General features: G+C 39.3%; 1 protein-coding gene across 4 annotated transcripts; it reads left to right on the forward strand.

Annotated features, from left to right (window-relative positions):
- Positions 1 to 62: 62 nt before the first annotated feature.
- On the forward strand, positions 63 to 18,542 carry LOC148346571 (uncharacterized). Of its 4 annotated transcripts, none has more exons than XM_088324605.1 (8): positions 63 to 318; positions 5,377 to 5,679; positions 6,631 to 7,050; positions 11,242 to 11,261; positions 13,872 to 13,937; positions 15,407 to 15,502; positions 17,289 to 17,400; positions 18,281 to 18,542. In XM_088324605.1, the coding sequence occupies exons 1-7, from the start codon at positions 273 to 275 to the stop codon at positions 17,367 to 17,369; spliced, it is 1,032 nt and encodes a 343-aa protein (XP_088180731.1). In that variant the 5' UTR covers positions 63 to 272; the 3' UTR covers positions 17,370 to 17,400; positions 18,281 to 18,542. The 4 variants fall into 4 exon arrangements, with proteins under 4 accessions (XP_088180731.1, XP_088180732.1, XP_088180730.1 ...); XM_088324606.1 differs by having other exon boundaries at positions 17,289 to 17,383; XM_088324604.1 differs by lacking the exon at positions 18,281 to 18,542 and having other exon boundaries at positions 17,289 to 17,518.
- The last annotated feature ends 1,482 nt before the right edge of the window (positions 18,543 to 20,024 follow it).

Here is a 20,024-nt window from a genome sequence, read left to right on the forward strand (position 1 = left end):
GCATGGAAATGATGTTTGTTTTTCTTTTTTCTTCCGTCAGTTCCCCTTTAGTTGTTATAGTGCTGTGATAAACAAGATGGACAAGTCAATGCTGCTCAGCTAGCCCGCTTGTGAAATATTTCTTCTATAAAAGGATAAATGCAGAACAAACCCAAGTGATGCAAACATTTGCGTGTGAGTTAGGAAGGCTCGACCTTTATTTCCCTTTCTTTTAGTTTTGACCATATTATCACAATCACGAAACAGTAACAAGATTAAATTGCTCACTGAAGATGAACATACAAGAATTCCTTCTGATTTTTCTGCTTCTGTTTGAAGGTAAGAAACCTTGGATAGAATATTTGTTAAGACGGCCTGTAAATGTTTACTCACAGGAACTGCCACTTTCACATCTCCGTTAACGCAATGTCACAGCCACACTAGTGTTAACATAGGCTGCAGCGTGAGGAGCGTAGATATTCCGTGTCTCGTCGCGTGTTCGACTTCTGGGATCAGACTGAGTATTTGGACGAATACTTAGTAACAAAACAAAATAAATCAGAGTATACTCTGGGCCAGGGCGACACGGCAGCTGACTGGTTAGCGCGTCCGCGTCACAGTTCTGAGATCATGGGTTCAAATCCAGCTAGCAGCATTCCTGTGCGGAGTTTGCATGTTCTCCCCATACATGCGTGGGTTTCCCCCAGCAACTCCAGTTTCCTCCCACATTCCAAAAACATACATGTCAGGTTAATTTGCCGGTCCAAATTGTTGTCTGTTTCTGAGTGCCCTGTGACCGGCTAACGGTCCTCTGCCCACTGCCCGCAGATGGCTGGGATGGGCTCCAGCACCCTACTGAGGTTAAGCGGTGTAGATAGTGTATGGATACTCTGGGCCGACAAGGAGGAAGTCTCCCTCAGACAAGGCATCAGAAAATGGCTTTTCCACTGTGCAAAATGAAACTTAACTGAGATAGAATTTACCAGACAAAGTTAGGAAGACACATTTTTGTAAACAGACCATTGTTAAGACTGGACCCAGTTGGATGTTTAGGGTTGTATGATGTATAATATGGCGTATGCAGTGAAGAAAATTAGTATTTGAACAGCCTGCTATTTTACTATTTGACTCAGAGGTATTTTCTTCCCCAAGGCTATCACTACCCTAAATACACACTGCACAAAAAACCAAAACTCTCCACAAACGCTCTTTAAGGAGAAATACCAATGCAAACACACTTCCTCATACAGATGTAAAATTGTATTCATGCCTATGCCTACTTTGCACAATGTTGCCTATTTGCACTACGCCATAATGCGCTACGACGACCCCCTGTAAGTAAACACCCAATGTACATATCTTCTGCTTTTACACGCCCTCACTTTGTTGTGTAAATATTTTGTGTTCATATATACAGGGAGTGCAGAATTATTAGGCAAGCTGTATTTTTGAGGATTAATTTTATTATTGAACAACAACCATGTTCTTAATGGACCCAAAAGTCTCATTAATATCAAAGCTGAATATTTTGGAAGTTGGAGTGGGGCTTTTTTAGTTTTAGCTATTTTAGGAGGATATCTGTGTGTGCAGGTGACTATTACTGTGCATAATTATTAGGCAACTTAACAAAAAACAAATGTATACCCATTTCAATTATTTATTTTCATCAGGGAAACCAATATAACAGCTCAACATTCACAAATATACATTTCTGACATTCAAAAACAAAACAAAAACAAATCAGTGACCAATATGACCTTTCTTTGCAAGGACACTCAAAAGCCTGCCATCCATGGATTCTGTCAGTGCTTTGATCTGTTCACGATCAACATTGCGTGCAGCAGCAACCACAGCCTCCCAGACACTGTTCAGAGAGGTGTACTGTTTTCCCTCCTTGTAAATCTCACATTTGATGAGGGACCACAGGTTCTCTATGGGGTTCAGATCAGGTGAACAAGGAGGCCATGTCATTAGTTTTTCTTCTTTTAGACCCTTTCTTGCCAGCCACGCTGTGGAGTACTTGGATGCGTGTGATGGAGCGTTGTCCTGCATGAAAATCATGTTTTTCTTGAAGGATGCGGACTTCTTCCTGTACCACTGCTTGAAGAAGGTGTCTTCCAGAAACTGGCAGTAGGACTGGGAGTTGAGCTTGAGTCCATCCTCAACCCGAAAAGGCCCCACAAGCTCATCTTTGATGATACCAGCCCATACCAGTACCCCACCTCCACCTTGCTGGCGTCTGAGGCGGACTGGAGCTCTCTGCCCTTTACCGATCCAGCCACGGGCCCATCCATCTGGCCCATCAAGACTCACTCTCATTTCATCAGTCCATAAAACCTTAGAAAAATCCGTCTTGAGATTTTTCTTGGCCCAGTCTTGACGTTTCAGCTTGTGTGTCTTGTTCAGTGGTGGTCGTTTTTCAGCCTTTCTTACCTTGGCCATGTCTCTGAGTATTGCACACCTTGTGCTTTTGGGCACTCCAGTGATGTTGCAGCTCTGAAATATGGCAAAACTGGTGGCAAGTGGCATCTTGGCAGCTGTACGCTTGACTTTTCTCAGTTCACGGGCAGTTATTTTGCGCCTTGGTTTTTCTACACGCTTCTTGCGACCCTGTTGACTATTTTGAATGTAACGCTTGATTGTTCGATGATCACACTTCAGAAGCTTGGCAATTTTAAGAGTGCTGCATCCCTCTGCAAGATATCTCACTATTTTTGACTTTTCAGAGCCTGTCAAGTCCCTCTTCTGACCCATTTTGCCAAAGGAAAGGAAGTTGCCTAATAATTATGCACACCTGATATAGGGTGTTGATGTCATTAGACCACACCCCTTCTCATTACAGAGATGCACATCACCTGATATGCTTAATTGGTAGTAGGCTTTCGAGCCTATACAGCTTGGAGTAAGACAACATGCATAAAGAGGATGATGTGGTCAAAATACTCATTTGCCTAATAATTCTGCACTCCCTGTATATATATACAAATTCTTTTTATCTTTTTTAATCTTTTATCTTTACAGTAAAAATGTGTAACTGGAGTGCAATGTCCAATTTTCGTTGTCACGATATGTTATTTTGTAACAATGATAATAAACGTATATTCTATTCTATTCTATTCTCCCACTTAGAAATCATGGACGGGTCTGACATTTTCATCGTAGGTGCATGTTCAATGTGAGAGAGATAAACTAAAAAGAGAAATCCAGAAATGACAATGCATGATTTTTTAACGTTTTATGTGTCTGATATAGCTGCAAATAAGTATTTGAACACCTGAGAAAATGAATGTTAATGTTCAGTTTTTGTTTGCTATTACAGAGGTCAAACGTTTCCTATAGTCTTTCACCAGGTTTGCACACACTGCAGGAGGGATCTTGGCCCACTCCACCACTCAGATATTCTCTAGTTCAGTCAGGTTTCTAGGCTGTCACTGAGATACGGAGTTTGAGCTCCACTCCTTAGATTTTCGATTGGGTTCAGTTCTGGTGACTGGCTAACCCATGCTAGAACCTTGATATGCTTCTTACGGAGCCACTCCTTGGGTTTCCTGGCAGTGTTCTTGGGGTTGTTGTCGTGTTGGAAGACCCAGCCACGACCCATCTTCAATGCTCTGACTGAGGGAAGGAGTCATTTTCTCTTTAATGCAGTGCACTCGTCCTGTCTCTTATACTTATTTGCAGCTGTATCACACAAGAATTGTTAAAAAATCATGCTTTGTGATTTCTGGATTTTTCTTTTTAGTTTATCTCTCTTGGACATGCACCGACGATGAAAATTTCAGACCTCCATGATTTCGAAGTGGGAGAAATAGCAAAATAGCATGGTGTTTAAATACTGTATGTATGTATGTATGTATGTATGTATATATATATATATATATATATATATATATATATATCTCATCTCATCTCATCTCATCAGCTACACCACTTATCCTCAGTAGGGTCGCGGGGGTGCTGGAGCCCATCCCAGCAATCATCGGGCAGTGGGCAGGGGACACCCTGAACTGGTTGCCAGCCAATTGCAGGGCATATACATATATATATATATATATATATATATATATATATAAATAATACGTATATAATTGTTTTTTTATGTCATTTTTTATTTATTTATGGTATGTGTTGTGTTATTTTCACACAAATTAAAAAAAGAACGAGTAATTTTAAAAATCATATTCATTTTCGATTTTACTGGCAGTGGCGCGTGAAAAAACTGATACTTGGGAAAAAAATATTTTCCGAAATAACATGGCATCTAAACCTCCTACGTCCTAATCACTCCCCAATATCGTTGTTTGTTCAAACTTAACTTTACATTTTCAAACTTAAGAGTGGTCAATATTTTGTAATAAATAAATGATAAAATAGCAACCTACATGTGGAGAACAACTATACAATAAATATATCAAAATATGACTAATTGTTTTGATAATAAGCATAGACAAATATTACTAATAACAATCTAAAATAATTAAGTTTTGGCTTGCTGAGATCCAGCTCATCTCTAAAGAGAGGGATAATGATTTACATCCAAAAAACAACAGCGGCCTGTTGATGAAGGTGCTGCATTTGAGTCAGATCACGAGGCTTCTCCTGCTGCCAGTAACCATAAACACCAGTACGGTCTGTTTCATGTGGGGGGGCAAACCCCTTCCCCCCAAAAAATCACCCTGTGGAGGGGTGGGCACCAAAAGACTGTACCCGCTGAAGGATTTTATACATTTGACTATAAAGGATTTTGTACGATCAAATACAAATTACATTTAAATGGAAAAGATATCACTGGCTGAGCTGTGGGGCGAGGTCAATGCAACCTAGTGGAGAGTGGTCTTTACAGGAACAGCGGGGAACTGGGACAAAGGGCTAAAAAGATAATCAGCACTTTTCGACGTTGAAACGCTCCTGTTTTGAGTTTCAACAGACATCGAGGTGAGGGGGTGGACCCTACGTGGGGGTTTTCCTGGCACGCCCGTGGGAGGAGCCGGCACACCAGCTTGCGAAGAGACGTGGGTCAAAAAAAGGAAGGCAGAAGATCGAGAGAAGAGGCTTGACAGAGATTCGAGCGACACTAATTTGGCTAATTCGGTGGAGTTCACTTAGTTAAATTATTTAAGAAATTAAATCTGCCCCAGTGTGGAAATGATGGTCACTTGTCCATCTTTTCCCATCAAGAAACGAGCGTGCATTGTTAGGAGAATGTAGGTTGTGTTTGGTTAATGGCGTCAGATAACTAATTCGATCAATTTGGTAAACGGTACGTTTTTAATATTTAATTCCTAACACCGCCTAAGACACACCACAGGTTGGGTGCCCCCACGACCCTTGCGGCTAAGAGATCCGTGAACAGTGAACCTCACTCTTATTTTCTTTTATCTTTGTGGTGTCTTGCAGTCAATTTGGGCCAACGACCAATGTTTCACAAGGTTGGCGACGTGGCCACTCTGCCCTGCAAAGAAACGCCAGTGAATGGTCCGTGCAACGATGTAACCTGGTTTTACAGTCGGGACGGAAGCCCCTTGGTACGAGAAGTAAAAGACGGTCGAGTGCTAAGCAGTTCCCCCAGAAGTCAACGCCTCCGACTGACGGACGACTGCTCGCTGGTGCTTGACCGGATGGAGGCGGAAGATGCCGGTTACTTTGAATGCGAAATGGACGGACAGCGGGAATTGAGGGTCTTCATGACTATGATGACATGTGAGTCGATTTTAGATCCTGTGGATGTGATCAGTTAAAGCAGGGGTGTCCGATTTATTTGAGCTCAGGAGCCACATGGTAGAAAAATAATTCTCACAGGGGGTGGACAAGTAGATTAAAGAGAAAGAAAGGAAGGTAGGGAGATAATTAAACAGGGAGATAGAGAGCAAGAAACAAAGGCAGAAAATAAAAGAGAGACAGAAAGAGAAAGACAGAGACAAAAAGAACGAGAGAAGAAACCAAAGAGAAAGACGAGAGAAAGAAAGAAATAGAGAAGGAAAGGGAGAGAGTAAGTGTAAAGAGATTTCAATTTCATGTTCACCTTGACACCTCCACCTAGTTTTTATTTTAATGAGGTATTTGTATAATTTATATGAGAAGAGCCAAAAGTCAATATTGATCCATTGAAGCTAGTCTAACTGGTCTGCCAGTCAGAAGTTTCCATTTTGACGTTGAGAACCTCGAACTTGTCGTATAACTTGTTGTGGGGGTCAGCTTTCTGCTTTTCGACCGTGGCGGTCTGTTCGGCGAGGGTGTTGCCCAAGATGGCATCAACGGCAATTGGACAGACATTTTCCTCAGTTGTGTCAACAAACTCCACATAAAAATGCCAAAACAAATTCCTCCGATAAGAATGAAGAACACCATGTCGTCAACGTCTTCAATGTCCAGTTGTGTTAAACACAGTGATTTCCAAATATTCAAGGAGCTTGAATGTACCCGCTAGGGTACGTGCCCTCTGGGAAAAGTCTTTTATGACTTTCAGCTTTCCTATTAGAGTAGATCATATGAATTCCACTGAATGCCCAAATGAGAAATTCCATTTTGGCAGCTGTGACGTGTCGTGGGAGTGGTGAGATGTCAGGCGAACTTTAAAAGTGTGTTTGTGTCAATTTTCTGATTTTCGGATTTAACATAACAGTCACTGTTGACTTTTATCTTCTCTTTCAGTGATACCTCTGGACCCTGATACAGATGGTCACACTGCCCTTAAGTGTTCCGTGACCTGCTACGGTCCTAGGGGTTGTGAATGCCCAGGAGTCCTTAATTGGATGGACGAAGAAAGCACAAAGCTTTCCTCAAAAGCTATTGCACAGAGCAAATGCGTTTCCTTTCTTAAACTACTTTCTGGCAGCCTAAAAAAGACATACACCTGCCAATATGTGTTTGAAAGTATGGTGCAGGTCCAGACCCAGTACACAGTCAACTCCAAGGAAAAGAGCACCAGTAGTCCTGGAATTGACGGACCGCAGTTGGCTGACCTAAACACGCAAATTATTATTGGGTCGGCCCTCGGAGCATTGATGCTGATTGTCATCGTTGCTGTTGTCGTCCTCATAAAGATGAAGTCCAGGAGTCACTCAGCCCAAGGTATGAACACAAATCATCATTATTTGTACATTGTATTGTGTTTATACATTAATAAATACTCGGTTTCAGTGTATCAGAGTCTTTTAAGATATCAGTAGTATCGAAGGCGGCTGATATCTCAATCCCAGGGGTCTCCAACCTTTTTCAAGCCGGTAGCTAATTTTTGTTACTAATTTGAGCAAAAGGTACCGAGTTCGATATGAATTTCTACAATAGAAACTTGCTAAATAGCTATAAAGGTAGCTTGATAGTGTAAAACAGGGGTGTCTAACTCATTTTAACTTGGGGGCTACACGATAGAACAAACATTCTGTCGGGGGCCGGACTAGTAGATTAAAGAGAAAGAAAAAGAGAGATAAAGAAATAAGAGAAAGAGGGAGGGAAGGGGAGAGAGGGCAGGACAAAGAAAGACAAAGAGAGAGAGGGAGAGAGCGTGAGAAACAAAAGAGATAAAAAGAGAAGTCGTGAGAGAGGGGGAAAGAAAGGGAGCGGAAGAAAGAAATCCAAAGAGAAATAGAAAGACAGAAGGAGAGAAAAGAGAAAAGAAAGCGCGAAGGGTAGGAAAAGAGAAAGAGAAAAGGAAAAAAGGAAGTTAGAGCAAAATAAGTTAAAAAGACACAGAGAGAGAAAGAGACAAAGAGCAACAAAGGAAGAGAAAAAGAGACACAGAGAGTGAAAGAGACAGAGACAGAGAGTGGGAGAAAAGGGGTGGAAAAGAGGAGGGGAAGAGAGAGAGAGAGAGAGAGAGAGAGAGAGAGAGAGAGAGAGAGAGAGAGAGAGAGAGAGAGAGAGAGAGAGAGAGAGAAAAAGAAATACAAGTTCAGTGTCTTTGTTCGAGGCACCTTTCTTTGGCAACATCAAGTTGACATATTTCAACCTGCAGCTTGTTTTTCTCTTGCGCTTCTCTGAGTGTTGTCTCGCGGGCCGGATTCAATTCCTTAGCGGGCCTGATCTGGCCTGCGGGCAACCTGTGTGACACCTGTGGTGTAAATGGTAAACAGTTAAAAAAATAAAAGGGAGATAGATGCACAGCTAAAGTAGTAAAAAGCCAAAATAAATAGAAAGCTAAAAAAAGCTAGCTAGCTAGAAAGGAGGCCAAAATTTAGCTTGATCACTCGCAAAAAATTCACAATGTTATCTGTATAACATGCAAAATATGTAAAAAGCAAGCTAGATAGCTAAAAAGGTAGGAAGATACTGTAGCTAGCTAAAGGTAGTCAGATAGCTAGCTTAAAAAACTGCACACTTATTGCTCATTCGCTTTCTAAAACCCATACATTTGAATTTAGTTTGCTGCATTTCCTGTAAAATAAAACGATAAAAAGATGAATGGATACATTTTCATTCTATCCTCTTATTCAATTGCTCAAAATTAACTATCAATACTTAAATAGATTTTTTTCGTCCATGTCTGGAATTAATTTATTCGAATTTATATAATAACAATTTATCATATTATTACGATGTCATTAACAATTTAATTATTAAAAATGCTGTTAATTAGACTGAGTCAACCTAGAAAATCCCAATGACCCAACACTGGTCAGCTACTTATCAGATCAGACCCTCGGGCACCTCAACTGTCCTTAGAGGGCACCCTGGTTGGAGATCCTGCTCTATCTGCTGCCCTCTAAGGGTCAAATCAAAAATAAGGAACTAGAATGAGAGCAGTCTTTTCAACTAGTATGCCGAAAATCGCCCAATTCTAGATCTTTTAACATTAATGCATACCAGTATGTGGCAGAATATATGTTTTTGTAATTTGATACTGTACTAATTACCACAAGTTAGGAAAGAATATGTAATAATCTTTGTGATGAAACTGTTTCCAAATCTAATAAATCAAATGAAGCAAACACCTTGCATGTCATTTTGCTATTTTCAACAATTGTTTTCTTACTTTACTAAATAAAAAAACCCTGAAAACCTGAACAGTTATGACACAGTAAACTATTGTTGTCCTACTGTGATAGGTTAACAATTTAGTAGACACTTAAAATAAGGAGAGAAGACAATAATGGAAAGTTCAAACCTCAGATAAGAAATTCCAACCTGTTCTGAAAGACCTCTTCTGAGCCCTTTCTTTTTATTAAATCTTTGAGCTTACAGATCCGCCATTTGCAGCAAAATCAATGTCTGATAGTGATGATTGTTAAAAGTGCATAACTGTCAAAACAATTTTGCCTCAAAGTCATTAATTGCCATTTTATCCAATCCACTTTGCAGGGTTTGTAAGGGTGCTTGAAATCCTTGAAAGTGCTTTTAATGTTGTGTTTTCAAGGTTAAGAAAATGCTTAAGATTTGGGGTTAAATATTTGAAATGCTTGAGATCGTTGCCATTGCCATGTTTCTTGGCAGTTTGGCTCTCTCGACCTTGCAATAAATGAAGACATTTGCTTTTTAAAGTGGGTGAAAATGACCCCCACACCCCTGCTCTAGTGGCTTGTCATTATGGCGTTCTCATATGAAGCCTCACCACTCCCAAGAGGACCCAAAAGGACAGCTCTATTTAGAAAACTGGCTTTTCTGACTGGGCTCTTATGGCTCCCATTCGGCCCCTCAGATTTTTAGTTTTTTTAATGATATATTAACAATAGTCATAAAATATTAAGAGCTAAATGATTCATCTCATCTCATCTCATCAGCCGTACCGCTTATCCTCATTAGGGTCGCGGAGGGGCTGGAGCCCATCCCAGCCATCTCCGGGCAGTGGGCAGGGGACACCCTGAACTGGTTGCCAGCCAATCGCAGGGCACACAGGGACAGACAACTCATTCGCTCATTCACACCTAGGGACAATTTGGACCGGCCAATTCACCTGAAATGCATGTTTTTGGAACGTGGGAGGAAACCGGAGTGCCCGGAGGAAACCCACGCAAGCACGGGGAGAACATACAAACTCCGCACAGGAAGTCTGGAGCTGGATTTGAACCCACGACAGGTTCCCATGACATGAACTGTGCCGCACAAGCGCTAACCACTGCGCCGCCGTGCTGCCCTAAATGATTCAGTATTTAGTAATTGTATACGTTTTGTATTACTCAGTACCTATAAAGACCTTTCCGTGTTTGTAAACAAGCACGACGTATCGAAGATGCTTGTGGATTGTTGAAGCAGAACAGCAGAATTCATGTCAGTTTATAGCAGCCCTCTGACACAAAAAGATGGTAAATCATGGATAGTAAAGAGCTCAAAATGACACAAAGTATGTGCTAGCAGCAAGATAGCGACTTTATTTTAGTCATCAAAGCCAACAAAAACCCTTTTGATCGGTGCTGGATTCCTTCCTTTGAAAGTACTGGAAAAATTGAAAATGTACCCTTTAATTTGGCCATGGAGAAGGTGTATGAACCCGGCCTTTGAAGGGGTTTGATATTAAAAACGGAATAAAACAAGAAATTTAAAATACAGGTTAAAAATATACCCCCAAAAAATACAGAAAATTTATTAACGAAATGAGTACTACTTCCACGCTGATCATAAATGAGTAGAGAAACGTAATATTGACGATTTAGACAACATGATAGTTACATTTTTTAAAAACACATGAAACCGGTGCTGGGAAATAATTTTTCAATATCTTGAGATTTTCTCTTGTAAAAAATTGTGCTCCGGCTTTAAAATGTGCATGAAAAATGTGCATGAAATAATGCTCTATATACATTTCAATGTTATTGTTTGCAGAGTGCTTCTTAAAATGTTTAAAGCTTGGGAAAACTATTTGTATCCAAATCCAGCTTTAAACTTCTCCACAACAGTATCTCGGACCTGCCTGCTGTGTTCCTCGTTCTTTATAATGCTCTCTGCTCTTTAAACAGACCTCTGAGACTATCACAGTGCAGGTGCATTCATACAGAGACTTGATTACACACAGGTGGATTCCATCTATCATCGTTAGTCATTTAGATCAACACTGAATCATTCAAAGATCCTCACTGAACTCCTGGACAGAGTTTGCTGCATTGAAAGTAAAGGGGCTGACTCATTTTGCACACCCATTCTTTAGTTTTTAAAAGTCTGTTCTGCTTCATGATTGTGTCCCACTTATTGTTGATTCTCCACAAAAAATTACAGTTTAATATCTTGACGTTTGAAGTCTGAAATGTGGCAAAAGGTCACAAAGTTCAAGGGGGGCAAATAGTTTTACAACCTACTGTACATACCGTTGAAATATTGTTCTTTCCCCCCCAGATTTCACCAAGCAAACAAATGTAAGTTTTTTCACAACATCTTTTCTAATTTTTGTTTTCTTAGTCATCACTCTTCTGTAAGGAAATCCTCAAAGCTGTATCTGGGCGATACTGGGAATTTGGGTATCAATCCGATCCAAGTGAATACGGGGTAGTATTGATTGATATTGTAGCGAGACCCAGGTGGACGAGCTAGCTCCAGCTGGTGTTACACATTTGTTTTGTATATACAGTATATATATATTTATTGAGCAAGTCTCACTAAATCACGTGAGATCCCGTGAGACTCTCTGACCTGTGAGACGTTGCTCTCTAGTGGTGATATACTGGTACTTCTCTTACCCTTTCTGCAAGACAAATGGTAAATGGTAAATGGTCTGCATTTATATAGCGCTTTTCAAGTCAATGAAGACCTCCCAAAGCGCTTTACAATGTGCTCCACAGGCGCCGACCTGCTTATTGGGGGGCATTAGGGATTCAGTGTCTTGCCCAAGGACACTTCGACATATAACACAAGACAAAACTCAATACCCGGAAAAATAATAATAAACTTCCCCCTACAATCAAATACGGATTACACAACATGAACCCCAAAATATAACATACAACATAAGATACTGTACCTTATAATTGTCATAAACACAACACAGAGAATTTCCGCAATAAATATTCTTTATTCTTTATTTCTTTATTAAATAACTAGAATGCAAACTTTAAAGAGACAGTGTGTATTATGTAGCGCGCCCTAGTGGTAAAATAAATATTCGTTAAAGAAAAAAAACGATATTGGTTTAAATTATAAGCAAAAATACATTAACTGTCATCAAAACCTGCTTTTTTTAAAACACTGCATTTATTTGACAAAACATGAGCCTCACCAAGAGCAAGCTAACACTGCCATCTTGCTGCTACAGGAACTCAAAAAGGGTGGGAATATTGGTCAGTTTGAGTCTCCATAGTTGGTGTTCATCTTTGCGTTTTTAGCAATTGTTTTCTGTTGCCCCACACCAGGGGTGTCAAACTCATTTAAGCGCGGGGGTCACATCGTAGAAAAAAGAGAGAAAAAAGACAGAAATAGCGAGAAACAGAGAGAAATAGAGAGAAAGAACAAGAATGAGAGAAAGAGATAAAGAAAGAGAGAAAAAAAGAGAAAGACAGAGAGAACGTGAGAGAAATGGAGACAGAAAGGGAGAGAGGGAGAGATAAGAAATTGAGAGACAAAGAAGGGAGAGGGAGAAAGAGAATAGAGAGAACGAGAAGAAAGAAGACAGGAAGAGAGCAAAAGAAAGAGGAAATGTAGGGAGATAAAGAGGGAGATAAAAAGTGAGAGCTAGAGAAAAAGGCAATTAAATAAACAGAAACAGAAAAAAGAGCGAGAAAGAGAGGGAGAAAGAGAAATATAAGAAATAGAGAGGTAGAGAAGGAGGGAAATAAAGAGAGAGAAAGAGTTAATAGCGAGAGAGAGAGAGAGAGAGAGAGAGAGAGAGCAAAGACAACAAGAGAAATAAAATGTGAGAAAGACAATTTAAAAAAACTAAAAGAGGAAAAAAGTGAGACACAGAGAGAAAAAGTAGAGGGACAGCGAGGGAAAGAGAAAGAAAATAAATAGAGACAGAAAGCAAGAGAAAGGAACAAAAAAATAAAGGGAAGAAGACACAGAAAGAGAGAAGAAATAGAGGGACAGAAAAAGCAAAAAGACGGAAAGAGGAAACGAGAGTACGAAAGAGAGAAAAAGAGGAGAGAGTAAGAAAGAGAGAGAGAGAGAGAAATACAGCTCCAGTTACTTTGTGAGTTGTGCCTGGCTTTGGCAGCATACCATGGACATATCTCAAAGTGCAAGTTATTTTTCTCTTGTGCTCCTTTCAGCGTATTCTCGCGGGCCGGATTACAACCCTTAGCGGTCTAATCTGGTCGGCAGGCAGCATGTTTGACAGCTATGCCCTACAAATTACAGTGACATCTAGTGGCCAAATGATACACACTGTCCCATTAACAGAATATAAAAATGAATTTCTAACAGTTCTAACAAATGCCAAGAGAGTCAAACCCCCAAAATAAGCAATATCACAAAAATAGAAATACAGTATGATAATGTCAACAAGACAACTGAAATATAATTCATTGCATCACAGGTTGAAATTAAGGTCAGCAGTGCAAACAAAGTGTAAACACAATCCAAAATGCTCGTGTCTTTATTTTGCTTGATAATTGCAAGCTTCGTTTCCATGGTTATCATGTTCTTGCCTCCCCCTTTAGCATCGTTGGAAACCTTGGGACCCAGAGCTGACACCCCAAACCTTCACGAAGTACACGAGATTACTAAGCAAAGAAAGAGGAAGGCATTGTGGGAGGGAGTTCAGCAAATAGTGTATCAGCATTTTCATGACGCTGTGACACAAACCATTACCACAAACCATTGTGCTATTTAAAATGGTAAGACAGTATCGATCCCAGGATAATAGTATTGATCCAATTCAAGTACTCTCTAACTTTCAATTATATCCATATTTGGTTAGATAGGTATCGAAAGATTTGAGGAATGAGTTCCATTTTTCTTTTATTGTTTTTTTTTTAACTTTCAATGACCAGTAAGCAATTCAAATAATTCATAATTTTTTGGTTGTTTATCAGGAAGAAAACAATGTTACTTATGCGAGCGTTGCTTATGACCACACGACGGAAAAATCCGAGCCCAAGGTGAGAATGTTGGCATCCAGTAGTAGAGTATACAGTGGCTCGCGAAAGTATTGACCCCCCTCCCCCACAAACCAAACAGAACAACTTTTCAGGCTTCAAACTTAAAGCTGAAAAAAACATTTCAACACTTTATAACATATTTGTTGTTTAGATTTGTTCTTTCACCACAGCCAACTCACTTCAGAAGTTCCCTGATGACTTCTGAATGATCCAATGTCGAAAAAAACAAATAACAATGACAAACACAGTAATTTAAGTCTCAGTTTGAACACACCTGCTGATAGGCCAGAGGTCTGTGAAAGCAGACACTGGAGAACAGACAGTATTATGAAGATCAAAGTATGCACCAGGCAGGTCCAGAAAAAAGTTAGTGAAAAGCTCAATTCAGGAATGGGATACGAGAATTTGCAACATTTACACATCTCCCGGAGCACTGTGCGAGCAAAAATATCAAAATGGAGAGAGCATAAAACTACTGCAAACCCTTTAAGACATGGCTGTACCTCTAAACCTTTAGCCCAAATAACAAGAAGACTAATCAGAGAAGCAACCCAGGCCTCGTGATCATATTGGATGACCTGCAGGCATTCACCGCTGAGGTGGGATGATCTGTGCATAAGACAACTTTTAGTCGTAGGCTAAATAAATCTACCCTTTATGAAAGAGTGGGAAGAAGAAAGCCCTTTCCGAAAGGGTACCATAAAAGGGCCAAGAACCCACACGGGAGATAAAAACAACATGTGGAACAAGCTGTCCTGGTCAGATGAGACAAAAATTGAACTTCCTGGGCTGAATGAGTGTTACGATTGGTTTAAGAGCAACACTGAACATACCCCTGACAACACCATACTCACTGTAAAACATGGTGGTGGCAGTATCATGCTTTTTAGTTCACTTTTATTCAGTAGGGACTGGTTTAATCCTTAGAGATGATGGGAAGATGGATGGAGCCAAAGACAGGGAAGACCTGAGAATGAGCAACCCTAACCATAAAGCAAAATCTACAATGGATTGGTTGAAAACTAACAATATGAAGATGTTAGAATGCCCAAGCCAGAGTCCAGACCTAAATCCAATAGACTAGTGTTTACAAACAATCACCATCAAGGAACTTCAGCTGTTTTGTAAAGAAGAATGGGTAAATATGTCTGTTTCAAGATTTGCAAAACGTGTAGAGACACACCCAAAAAGACTTGTGGCTGTGATTGTATAAAGTAATAATTCGAAGGGGGTCGACATTTTTGCAACATCTATTTTTCAATGTTTTATTTGTTAACACAACAGAAAATGTTGAATAAATCTAAATTTATTTTCACAGTTGTGTCTCACATATTCTTGAGTCTTAGTGAATCAGTTTGAAGCCTGAAATATGTGTTAAAACGTCCTTAGGGGGCTAATACTTTTGCAAAAATGAATACGTAGTATGTTAAAAGCGCTCTTTTCCCTTTTTCCCCTCATCATTTGAAAAGGATGGGTCGCCGGATGAGAGTGAGAGCGCCATAACATACGCTTCTGTTAACCTCAAGAAGAAGAAAAAGAAAAAGGAGGAAGAGAGCAAAAACGAGGTCTGTAGCACTGACTGTGTCCATTTTAAGGTTACATTAAAAGATGTTAGGTTTGTTTACATTAGCTTTAATTTTGACATTTTTGTGCAATGATTAACTTTTTTTGTCTATTTGTCTTTTGATTTAACTTAATATCATTCGGAAATTCATTCTTGATGTTTTAAACTTTAGACGAGTTAAAGTGGCTTTAAAGCTTTAAACCTGGAGTTTTTTGAATGAGTTAAAAGCATTTCTCAAGCTTTAACTCAGGCGTTAAACAGGTTTTTGAAAGCGTTTAAGTGTTTTTAAAGCTTTAACTCAATAGTTAAACAGTTTTTGAGGCAATAAAAGTGGCTTTAAAGTTTTAAATCTAGAGTTCGTTCAGGATAAGTTAAAGCATATCTCAAGCTTTAAAAGAGTTTAAGTGGCCTTGAAGCTTTAAATAAAAAATAAAAGTTTTATATGAGTTAAAATATATTTAATGCTTTAACTTTTAAGTTAAACCACCGTTAGAGGTGCTTTAAAGCTTTAACTCTAGAGTTAGTTTTGAATAAGTTAAAGCATAGCTCAAGCTTTAACTTAGGCTTCAAACAGCTTATCAAAGGAGTTTAAGTGGCTTTACATTTTTAAATCAAGAGTTAAAGTTTTATATGAGTTAAAGTTTTTTTTTAAACTTCACCTCTAAAGTCAAACAGTTTTTAAGGGAGTCAGAGTGGGTTTAAAGCTTTAAATATAGAGTTATTTTTTTATGAGTTAAAGCAAAGTTCAAGCTTTAACTCTGGCGTTAAGCAGCTTTTAAAAAAAAGTTTAAGTAACCTTGAAGCTTTAAATCAAGAGTCAAATTTGTATATGAGTTATAATATATTTAAAGCTTTAACTTTAAAGCTAAACATTTTTAGGGGAGTTAAAGTGGTTTCAAAGCTTTAAATCTAGAGTTAATTTTGTATATCTCAAGCTTTAACTCAGGCGATAAACAGCTTTTTAAAAGAGTTAAAGTATTTTGAAAGATTTAACACAATAGTCAAACAGTTTTTATGGGAGTTAAAGCAGGTTTAAAGCTTTAAATCTAGAGTTAGTTTTAATTGAGTTAAATTATAGCTCAAGCTTTAACTCGGGCGTTAATCAGCTTTTTTAAAGAGTTAAAGTGACTTTAAAGCTTTACACTAAGAGTCAAGGTGTATATGAGTTTAAGTATATCTAAAGCTTTAACTCAAGAGTTAAACTGTTTTCTTTTAAGGGAGTTAAAGTGGCATTAAAGCATTAACTTACAAGATTAAATATGTAAAAACAATAGGCAGAAATACGTGAATTATCAAATAAGAATGCATTCTTAAAAATACTATCAGGTCAAGCATTTGCCTTTATTCGGCATAACGTGAACCTTACCTAATTGTCAGCCATCATGCTTCCATAAACCTTTTTTTCTTGCTTTTTTTTGTTATTTTTTGTCCTTTTTACCTTCTTTCTTCCTTTTTGTGTTTTTACCTTCTTTTTTGTCCTTCCTCCTTTCTCTTTTTAATTTCTTTCTTTTTACATTATTTTGTCATCCTTTTTTCCTTTTTCTTTTTTAATCTTCTTTTCTTCTTTTTCTTACTTTTTTCTTGCTTTCTCCTTTTACCATCCGCCCCTCTTTTCCCCTTTTTCTTATTCACAAAAGACTGCGGGGAAAATGGTCACTTTGATTTTTTTTTTGCTTATCTTCTTCCTTGTACTTTTTAGCGCTCATTTTTCTGTGGCACTATGATATATATTGACTTCTTCAAGTATAACACACTGTCCCTCTAAGTACGTATTTGTGGCTGTGCAGGTCCATGGAGAGGAGCAGGTGACCTACGCAGCTATCAGAACGGCAGGCAGGATTCTGCCCGAGCCAGATTTCAGCCAATGAAAACAACACACAAGGTTGTCATGACAACAAGGTTACAAAGCCTTTTTGACAGACGCACGCATCATCGTTGAAATGAAACGAAATAAAACACTTTTGATTATTTATTGTAAAATGGGTAGTAAGATATTAATAAGAGATTATTTTTCAAATAAATCAGACTTTTAAACCCGCGGGTGTGGTGTGATATTTTTGTAAATGTGGAGACCGCTTTGAAGGGCCTTGGTTTTGTCTCAAAATTGTAGGTGTTTGTCTTAATTGTTGTGGTCTAGGCTACCAACCAGTAAACTCAAATTGGATTGGCTAACAATCATTTATTTCTACACAAAGATTACAAAAAAGAAATACTATAGATCTAGAATAGGGGTCTCCAACATATTTCAAGCTGAGAGCTACGTTTTTTTTTAACTAATTAGCACAAAGAGCTTCCAATTGTTATTCCAACATCCGTTGCAGCCTGGAAGGGGGATTACCTCATGTGCGGTCCCTTCTCAAGGTTTCTTCATTTTCCTCATGTTGAGGTTTTAGAGTTTTTCCTTGCCCTCATGTAGGTTTTAGATCAGGGGATGGTGTAATAATAGTCTGTGGTTTAGAATAATCTATGGTCTGTGCAGCCCTTTGAGACTCTTTGTGATTAAGGGCTATACAAATAAACATGACTTGACTTGACTCGACTTATGAAGGATTTTATACATTTGACTATAAAGGATTTTATACGATCGAATACAAATTACATTTAATGCAAAATATATTCATTGGCTGGGCTGTGGTGCGATGTCAGCGCACCCTAGTAGAAAATGTTGTTTACGGGAAGGGCAGGAACGGGACATAAGGCTGATAAGATAATCGGCACATCCAGACGCAGAAAGGCCCTGATGACGTAGAAACGCTCTGTGTTGTTTTGGTTACTCCAGATATCGCGACGCTCTTCGGCGAGATGGTGAAGCCCAGGGGGGGCTTCCTTGGCACGCCCATGGGAGAAGTCGGCAAGCCATTATGTGGGGAGAAGATGGCCAATAAGAGAGAGCTAAAGGACTTCAGAAGAGGGCTTCCTAGAGACTCCAACGTCACTAATTCGGCCGTTTTCGATGGAGTACACTTAGTTAAATTGTTAATGAAATTGAATCTGCCCCCGTGTGAAAATGTCGGCTTTCTTGTTCATCTTTTCCCTCAAGAAACGAGCGCGCATAAATTGTTGGGTGAATGTAGGTTGTGTTTGGTTAATGGAGTCAGATAACTAATTCGAACAATTTGGCAAACGGTACATTTTAATATGATTTCCCAACACTTACTAAAATAACAACTAATCTTGTCATCACTATGTTGTTACTATGCTATTACCAGTGTTGAAGGTTTTCTGCCCAATACAGAACTACTAAGATATCTACTACGCAGGGTGGAGCTAGCTCAGTGGTGGAGAACCTATGGCTCGCGAGCCATATATGGCCTCTGAAATGGGTTTTTCCTTGCCCTAATGTAAGTTTTAGATCAGGGTATATATAGTCTGTGGTCTGTCGTGTGTAGTCTGTACAGCCTTTTGAGACTTCTTGGAATTAAGGGCTATACAAATAAACTTGAATTGACTTTAAATGATGAATTTATTTTCAATGTAACGAGCCGCTAAAAGCTAGCTGTTGCCATGCTTCGAATGAAAAAAAAATGCCTCTGGTTTCTGTGACCGCATTGACTCACACACACCCAACACACATACATACAACCTGATCCTTTGATAGCATTTGATCAGATAGCATGGATAGATTGACATAGACAACGTTTATTTTGTAAAAGAAGACGGAATATATTGGTTCTGTTGGTCTTTTTCAAAGGCTAGGTGATAGCACACTCGATGCCACCAAAAGTTTTTCGACTGAATGAAATGTCAAATGAACACAACAATAAGAAAAATACTTCACTCAAATACATGGAAAAGGTGGATTCATTACAACTATATGAATAAAATGATCAATTATGTGATAAATCATAGAATAAGGCCGAAAAGCATTGGATAAGTCCCACAATTATGACAATACATGTAATGACATCTCATCTCATCTCATTAGCTACACCGCTTATCCTCAGTAGGGTCGCGGGGGTGCTGGAGCCCATCCCAGCAATCATCGGGCAGTGGGCAGGGGACACCCTGAAGTGGTTGCCAGCCAATCGCAGGGCACACGGGGACAGACAACTCACTCGCTCATTCACACCTAGGGACAGTTTGGACCGGTCAATTAACCTGACATGCATGTTTTTGGAATGTGGGAGGAAACTGGAGTGCCCGGAGGAAACCCACGCAAGCACGGGGAGAACATACAAACTCCACACAGGAAGTCTGGAGCTGGATTTGAACCCACGCAGGAGGTTCCCAAGACATGAACTGTGCCGCACATGCGCTAACCACTGCGCCGCCGTGCTGCCTATGTAATGACATACAGTATTTAAAGATTCTAACACTGGCTAACTATCAATGGGCACAGCGCAAAGTTTGTGAGGGGCGGGACTGAGCATGCTACCAACCAAAGGGTTCAGGTCTAATTGGTCCTTGGTGACTGTCAAATCTAATCGTTTTTATTTAATTGTGTATTTCTCTGTCTTCTATGTTACAAATAATCCTGATGTGCTTGACTTATATTACAACTTGTTTTTCTGCTTTGTAACTAT

Source organism: Urocampus carinirostris, chromosome 20 (assembly GCF_059441175.1).
Source record: "Urocampus carinirostris isolate Australia breed hairy pipefish chromosome 20, RoL_Ucar_1.0, whole genome shotgun sequence".
NCBI lineage: Eukaryota > Metazoa > Chordata > Actinopteri > Syngnathiformes > Syngnathidae > Urocampus > Urocampus carinirostris.